At 44.4% G+C, this 8,458-nt stretch overlaps 2 protein-coding genes across 2 annotated transcripts in view; both read left to right on the plus strand.

The window, feature by feature from the left end:
• The first annotated feature begins 293 nt into the window (after positions 1-293).
• Positions 294-6,672, plus strand: LOC130578983 (zinc finger protein 91-like). The gene is made up of 3 exons (XM_057375448.1): positions 294-426; positions 651-1,313; positions 1,948-6,672. The coding sequence occupies exons 1-3, from the start codon at positions 360-362 to the stop codon at positions 4,566-4,568; spliced, it is 3,351 nt and encodes a 1,116-aa protein (XP_057231431.1). The 5' UTR covers positions 294-359; the 3' UTR covers positions 4,569-6,672.
• Positions 6,673-8,114: 1,442 nt separating this feature from the next.
• CDC5L (cell division cycle 5 like) overlaps positions 8,115-8,458 on the plus strand; it is a 30,083-nt gene continuing 29,739 nt past the window's right edge. The window contains exon 1 of the mRNA XM_057375440.1: positions 8,115-8,431. Coding sequence (XP_057231423.1) covers positions 8,387-8,431 — 45 coding nt within the window. The 5' untranslated portion in view covers positions 8,115-8,386. The remainder of the gene's footprint in view (positions 8,432-8,458) is intronic.

Here is an 8,458-nt window from a genome sequence, read left to right on the forward strand (position 1 = left end):
TGAATTTGAGAGACCCCATGGGAAATGCCCATGACCTCTCGCTTTATTCATGAATAAAGTTGCGGGACTCCTCTGTCTCCTTTTTGGACATAAACCTCTGGTGCTTGTGGATTAATTTTCCTAACACTTTCAAAGGACGTTTGATACTGAGGTTTAACCGCTGTTTGAAAGCCCCAGAGCGCGGCGCCCGCCCAACGCCTCGGCCCCGCCTCAGCCCCGCCTCAGCCCCGCCTCAGCCCCGCTTCAGCCCCGCCTCAGCCCCGCCTCAGCCCCGCCCCCGCCGCTCCCTCAAAGCAGGAGGCGCTCGCAGCCCCGCCCCGCTGCGCACGCGTGTGGGGCTGGGCTGGCCCGGCCGGGAGATGCCGAGCGAGGCGGGAATGCCGCAGCCGGCCGGGGAGGGCATCCCGCAGCCGGCCGGAGACAGCGGTGAGTGCTCGCTGCCCTCGGCAGGGACCCGGCGCCACTCCTGCGGGAGCGGAGGTGCCCGAGTGCCCGCGGAGAGCGGGGACGGGGAGAGCGCGGCGTGGCTCGGGGCCCGCCGGGAGCTGCGCATGCGCTCTGCGGTTGAGTGGGGATTATGGTGGACGCGTGCGTTGGGKTTTTTTTTTTTTTTGGGAATTGCGTTAATTGTGTCCTGTTTATTACCGCAGAGACGGAGGTGTTTGAGATTGTGCTGCCCATCACTGTTCTCATGCTGAGCGATGAGGATTTTCTCCAAAGCGATGCTGAAGAACAGAAAGTGTCCATTCCTGGGGTAAAGCAGGAGTTTGAATTAAGCAACAGCCCTTGCGTGAAAAATGAATGGGAGCCTGAGGTGAAACAGGAGTTTAAATTAAGCAACAGCCCTTGCGTAAAAAATGAATGGGAGCCTTCAAACGACAGTAGCAGTGTAAGCAATTGGGGTGAAAACAAGACTGTTTCAAACGAAGATAATTTTGAACATAAGTGGTTTGCTCAGAGTGTGTGTAACACATCAAAATTACCTTTAAGCAATGGATGTGATGCAGACACGAACATATATGGAGAAAATTGCATGTTACCTACATCGTCTTGCAAAACAGAGCCTCCAGAGATAATCAAATACAGTGATGGAGAAGATTGTGGTGGTGATGATGGCTTTCAGAAGATGCCTCCTCTCCTCTCCAGTGCTGACAGTGACAGAGCTGACACTGTTGAGACAAGCAGACCATGGCTGTGGATAGCGGAACCCAAACAGGAAGAAGAACCTGTCAGTGTTGGAAGTKTTCTTTTTGATGGCAGTCCACAGAAACAACCAGAAATCGACAAGGAGATAATAATGGTTAAAATTGAAGGTAACATTAATAAGATTAGTGCAAGAGTATGAGAAATCTCTTTTTGTTTTGAAACAAGAAATTTTATAGAAACACTGTGAAACCAATTACTTTTAGAGTAAGCATTTCAAATTAGATTAATAAATGCAKTAGAAAGAAAATATTGTTGGGACTATGCTCAGTTCTTTCATAGACTCCTGTGAAAGGTAGCGAAACTACTAGAAGTTAGTACTTCTTCATTCTTCTGCAGTGAGCGAAAGGATGGCCTTTCATCAGGGAAATGTTTTCAAAATAAAAACGCAGAAAAAGCATTTTATTTGTGAGAGCGGAGCATTAGTGAAATTTGGTGTCAGTCCTTTGGTAGGAATTCTGGTGTAAAGCTGTTTTGATGAACACTAGATGCAGTGTTGTCCTGTGAAATTCAGAGCCTTGTGTGAAAATAGAAAGTGGAAAAGAAGGAGGCTTCTAACTAGGAACAGCATTTAAATGTTGGGGCAGATGGGAGCATTAGGGAAAAAAAGTGGAGATAGGGGAATAAAAGGAAGCAGAAGTAGTGAAGATCAAGTAAAGCATTAGGCAATTAGGGATTATTACTACCAGTTAATCATGAATATTTGTGATGGTGTGAAATGTGACTTTTTATTTCTCCTTGTAGATCCTGATTCCTTAAAGAATGAAGATAATGAAAGTGATAACATGAGAATAATCAAAATTGAAGATGAAACTCTTTTGGAACATGGCTTGAAAGAGGAGAAATTTACCTATGATTGTTCTGAACCATTTCTTAATGGATGKTCTCCGATTTTTGAAGATGTAGGGAAATCTGAGATGAATGGTTCCACTTCTGCTGAATCAAATACTACCGGAGAGCATATTTACAAGATGTTAACACCATTCCCTAAGAAAAAMCAAAAAGTTTTGCAACAAAAAATTGTTTCTTCTCGTGAAAGCTCAGAAGAATTCCAGAACCAGCAAGAAGGTTTAACATGTCTGAATGATAGTATGACCATCACACCTCTTCCTAAAACATCGTGTTCTACCAAGGAGAATGAAAGATGGAGTTTCAAATGCAGGTTTTGTAGTTCTGTGTATAAATTCAATGCGCACCTGAAGAAACATATTTATTCAGCTCATAAAGATAAGAAAATACATAARTGCTGCTTTTGTAAAAGAACTTTTTTCTTTTCTTTCAACCTTAAGAATCACCTTAAATTTCATAAGAAGGTTGCTAGGTTGCAAAAGGCAAGAAAAAAAAGAATAAATGCAAGAAAAGTGAGGCAGAAAGAAGCTGAAGAAGGCGAATCTGAGACCATGAGAAAAGAAAGTAAATATGAGAAATTTTTCATTAAAATTGAAAGGGACTTTGCACCTCTGGATGTGCCAGTTAACTTCTCCTGCAGAATTTGTTTCTTTGYTTCATCAARTCCTAGGAATTTTATTCATCACATGAAGGGACATAAGGGGAGACCACCTTACCAATGCCCTCAGTGTGATTACTCCTGCAGCAGCTTATCCTACCTGTTAAATCACATGTATTGGCATGCTGGCTATAAGCTCTAYCAGTGCAGGTTCTGCACCTTTCTTTCATTGTATTTTGCAAGCATGGTGAGGCACAGCCACATCCACGCAGGGGATAAACCATATTCCTGTGAGCTCTGCCAGGCAGCATTCACCAGCACCTCAGGGTTGGAGAGGCACAGGAGGATACATGTAGGAACAGAAACGTGCCAAGGACAGCAACCTGACTGCCTGAGTGGGAGAAAGAGAACTGAAAGACTTCTAAAGARCTATCCATGTGATGAATGTAACCTTATGTTCTACACTAAAGGRCATCTCAGCTTCCACAAGAAATTTCATGAACAGTTAAAGGCGACTGCTAATCGCTATACAAGTCAGAGCAATAAACACTGTAAAAGCAAAATACGCAAAGCTGATGGTAATTCTCAGGGCCATCTTTCTCACTCTCTTTTTAGTAGAGAAAATGATTGTCTCAGTGGGGGAATCCTGGCTTCAGAAGTAGGTTTTGAGCAAGCAGGTGATGTGTGGGACAATAAGAAAATACGCCCTGGAAAGAAATTTTCTGAAGATAGTCATGGCAGCAACAGCCTGGTTGTTCCTGGGAATAGATCAGAAGTTCCTCAGACTTCACACCAAATGGACACTGCCACTTACAAAGAGGAGCCTTTCTTCAAATCAGAGGCTTCTCATTCACGAGTGCAAGACTATGCTTCGTATCATAACTTTGTGGATAAGTGTCCTTCCAATTTAAATACATTCCAAACATACACATGCCAGCACTGCAGTTATGTTACTGCTGTTCCTAACAACTTCAGGCTCCACCTAAAGATACATACGAATGAAAGACCATTTGTGTGTAATGAGTGCAATGAAGCATTTAAAACATCAAACCATTTGCAGGAACACAGCCTTCTTCATGTGAAAAATGGACAGGAGTTTGGCAGTTGCCTCTTTGTAGAGAGGTGTTTAGAGAATCTTGAAGTGCATCGTGAAATCCACAGAGGCATGTATCCAGATACGGATTTTGATTCTTGCGAAGATTCAAACAGCATGCTTGGTTCAGAAGTCAGTGGAGTTCAGCGAGGTGTTCAGAGTGGCACAGCAAATCATGTGCAAGCACGAAGTCAGCCACAGTGCTATCAGTGTGTGGAGTGCAGCTATGCTACTGGCATTTTAAGCAACCTGAAACTCCACATYAGAACTCACACAGGTGAGAAGCCCTACACGTGCACTGTTTGTCAGATGAAGTTCCGTACTTCCAGTCACCTGAAAAGGCACAGACTCACACATTTRAAAACGGAGCAATTCAAGTGCTTGAGCTGTGACTTCTCTACCAGCAAATGGGTGTCCTTGAAACAGCACCTGGCCTCGCACAGTGGGGAGGGAAGCTCCTCTGCTGGCTGCCTCTTTGAGCACAAGGAGCTGCCTGTCAAGGTGTACAAGTGTGAGGAGTGTGGCTATTGCACAACCCGCAACGGGAACCTGAAGCTCCACCTGAGGATCCACACGGGGGAGAAGCCGTTCCCGTGCGGGCAGTGCTCCATGGCCTTCCGCACCTCCAGCCAGCTCAAGCGCCACTCGCTGACGCACCTGAGGCTGTGCTGCCAGAGGTGTGAATATACCACGATGGATAAAGACGCTTTCCAGAAGCACATCAAAACGCACAAAAAGAAGCACAAGTGTGCAAAGTGTAACGTGGTGCTGCCCACCAAAAAACTGCTGGAGAAGCATAAGCGGCAGCACAAGCTTGGAATGTGAGGTTGGGCATTGGAAGTTGGCGCTTTGTTGTGGAGAGGTTTGTATGTCCTGAAGTTCTTCATGGCTTTGCATTCCTTTGCTGTACCCAGAAYGATGGCTGGTAATGGATGCTTCCAGCATTTTGGTCCAGAGGGTGAAACTTGGGGTACTGGTTTGCTGTAGGATTCTCTGAGAGCATCAGTTCTAACACAGGCTGTGCTGAAGATCATGGAGACACTTTTTCATCCCTGCGTAACTGCTTCAATAGAAGTCAGTTAGGATTTGGCTAGTGGTCATCTGTGTTCAAACTGTTATTCTGCACCACTTATTTTCTTGTAAAAATGTAATAAGAAAAAACCTCACTTTTCTAACTGAATGTTTAAAGGGAGGGAAGGAAGGGCATGTTATATTTTRTAGTAATAACTTTTCATATGAAATACACCAGTGTATCTGGAGGCTTAATGCTACCTCCTGTCTGCTGAAAATTGCCTCCTTTACTCCCAGGTGCTTTTGTGATACTTGTAAGAGAACAAAAAATAGTATCTCACAAAATTACGAAACAAAATATGCATGTTATCACTGGGTAATTGTGACATGAAAATGTTTTCCATATGTCTGTATGTACAAGATGTTTATTAAGCAATTACCTTGTCTGTAGTTTTGATAATTTTTTGAGTAGTTTGGCAAGTGGTAATGTCCTGAAGCATATATTTTATGATACTGAGAATCTTTAAATCTTCAACTTTGTGTAAATTTCCAGTATGTTAATCTAGTTTGAAATGCCTTACCTTTTCTCAGGTTGGTAGTTACTGTGTTTGTTAAAATAAATTGTATACTTTTCAAATAGCTTCTGTTAAYAGGAGCACCTGCTGATAATTGTGAATGTTATTTAGTTACATTGAAAAGTTTAGCAGTATCTAAATCTGTTAAATTTATTTTTGTTTAAGAGCTTCACTGTTAGTCTAAAATACCATCTGTGAGAATCACTTGTACTATGTAGCAGTTGGTGCAGGGTATGGTGAACCCAGGTAGATGCTGCTTCCCATCTAGAGAAGTCTTTCTTTGTTTTAGAGTTAGGCAGTGCTAGGAACTCATGAGTGTGATAAGTGGTTTTGATAACAATGTATTATCCCCTTGTGTGAGGAAAGACAACAGAAATCGATTGGTGCAAACTCTGCCCTTATGCTACAGCTCCGTCCACGGAGCAGCAGAATAAACCCGTGCTTTAATTTAGAGAATGTAAATGTGGAACTTGCAGTGCGTTTTTTACTGCTCCTGGATGTGTGCTTTTCTTTAGAGATACAGATAATGTCTTGTAGAGGCTTTCTGGTAATGAAGGAGACAGACTGCAAAGAGCTGCTCAGAGAGGCAGTGGAGTGCTCCTCCTTGGGGATATTTAAAAGCCATCTAGATATGATCCTGGACAATCAGCTCTGGGTGGCCATGCCTGAGCAGGGGCTTGTCTTCAGAATTGCAGCTATTCTGTGACTTGGAACACAATTTTCCAAGAGTGGATTAAAACTCATGGATAGATGCATGTATTTAAAGCCAGATCAGCAAAGATATTCAAGTGATCCASTTCTTCGCAGCTGCAGTAAAGTCAGACAAGTCAATATCTGTGTCTGAACCCTGGTGGTTACGGATGAGTGATTCAGAGCCACCGGATCCAATTGTGAAAAAGAGGAATGTTATGCTGTATGAAGAAAAAAAAAGAATTTCTGGGAAATACTAAGGGTACTTAAGCTTGGAGGAATTTTTACCTGCCTTACGTATAATTCTGATCTTTTATTTGAACAAAATTCAAAAGAACAGGCACAAAAAGGAAACAAAAATGATGAGTGAATTGTAAGCCTCTATATCAAATGATACTAGGAAGGCTAAATCTGATCAAGAGCAGTTGTTTAAAAGTATGGTGTACAGTGATGATGAAGGGAGCCTGGTTTAGGGAGGTGAATTAACTGCGGTACATTTTTTGAAAGAGTTTGCAAATATAAGTTTCTTCAAGTTTGAATTAAGAACAAGAAGGTAATTTCAGTTGGACCTCAATGATTTTGTAAAAATAATTATTCCTGGCACTGCCTCTAATAAAAATAAACAGTTTAATGACTCCTGATGTTGCTCTCTGTCCTTTCTTATGCACTACACTGAACTTTTGGGGTTTCAGAGGTATACTCAGTCTGCTAAGTCAGTGAAATTTAAAGGTAGAGGCATATTCCGTTTCAAATAAGATATGGGCTAAGATTTTTTCTTTTTTTTATCAGCTAAAAGTGTAATATTTTTAATTCCTGCATACTTTAAACAAAAATCAAAGCCTTTCCTWATTCATACTATGAAGTTACCTATTTAAACCAAAAAAGTTTGCATCATTTTCTCCACGAACATACCTTGAATTTGAGGACAAACAAATTGAGCAAAAGGGTGTCACCTGCTGTGCATCCGTTAAATAAGTGAATAAAAGTTAAACAGAAGGTGACATAAATGAATAGCAGTGAATCAGACTTGTATGGTGTGGTGGTGCATCCTCCTGTTACAGCTGCACTGTGGTCTCAGAAATGCTCATTGGGCTTCAGTCTTGGTGAGCTGGGCTGAGCTCCTCTTGAGCTTATCAGAAACATTGCTCCCAGGAGCTTGTGCTGGCTRAGGAGCCCCTGGTTTTTAACAGCTTTAAGATCTTTTCTTATGGGAATAACCACCCAGTGGAAGGTTTCCGGTTTTGAACTTTCAAAGGAAGTTAACGATCTGAATTGCGGCCAGGGTGGTAAATTGCTGTGAGCAAAGCCAAGTGTGTCCAACTCTAAGCAGTGGAACTGAGACCCTCTGAGCTGTCCTGGACTGCAGGAGTCTGAGAGCAGCACCTCCTTCTGCCCGGGGCCTCTCTGAGCCACACAACTCCCAGGTTGGATATACTCTGGGTATCATGCTTGGATTACAATAATGGATCCTGAGTTGACATCCCCACTCGAGACTCAACCCTTCACCTGTTGAGAAGTTGCAAAAATGCATCTGACATGAGTACTTGATGGTGAAAATTTCCCGAATTCACCTATGTACCTTGTACACCTTCCTTTAGTGTGCGTGGTGCGAGTATGCAAATACACTCACTATTAATATTGCTGTCTTGTAGAAACACGGAATGGTTTTGTGTTGGCACCTTGAAGATCATCTCGTTCCACTCCTGCCATGGGCAGGGACATCTTCCACTATCCCAGGTTGCTCCAAGCCCTGTCCAGCCTGGCTTTGGACACTTCTCTGTGGCCACAGCTTCTCTGGGCAATTTCTGCCAGGGCCTCATCCCCCTCACACGCAAGAATATATTCAGTACATAAACACACTTTTTTTCTCCTGAAGTTAACAAAATACACTGTAAACGTAACAGTGCGGAAATGTGATTYCCTTCCGTTGTCTCCTTCCTCCCTTATTTGCGTCTCTTGGGGAAAATTGAAGGATTTTAATGAAAGCTCAGTTTATCGTCCCGCCGCCGGCCGGGTCCCCGCGCCGTGCGCTCCTCCGGCCGGTAGGTGGCGCTAGCGCGGAGCGCCTCCTCAGGACGCGGGGGAGGCTGCGCATGCGCGGAGCAGCCAGACTCCGCTTTCCGGGAGGAGCRGCGGCCTCATTTCCCTTGGAAAAGACGCCGGTCCCGCTTCCCTAGGAAAAAGGCCGGACCCGCTTCCCGCTTTTCTGGCAGAGCAGCCGGATCCGCTTCCCTCGCCCTCGGCACCCGCCGCTGCTGAGGGAGCCCGCGCGCAGTCTCGGCCGGCCCCGCTGAGGCGAGCGGCGCTCCCGTCCCCTCTCCGCTCTCTCGCTCCAGGGGTTCATCCCCCCCTCCCTTCGCCGCCAAGATGCCGCGGATTATGATTAAAGGCGGCGTGTGGCGGAACACCGAGGTAGGAGTCGGCGGGGTTTGAGCCCTC

Source organism: Malurus melanocephalus, unplaced genomic scaffold (assembly GCF_030028575.1).
Source record: "Malurus melanocephalus ecotype Western Australia unplaced genomic scaffold, MMel_1.1 scaffold_249, whole genome shotgun sequence".
Lineage (NCBI taxonomy): Eukaryota > Metazoa > Chordata > Aves > Passeriformes > Maluridae > Malurus > Malurus melanocephalus.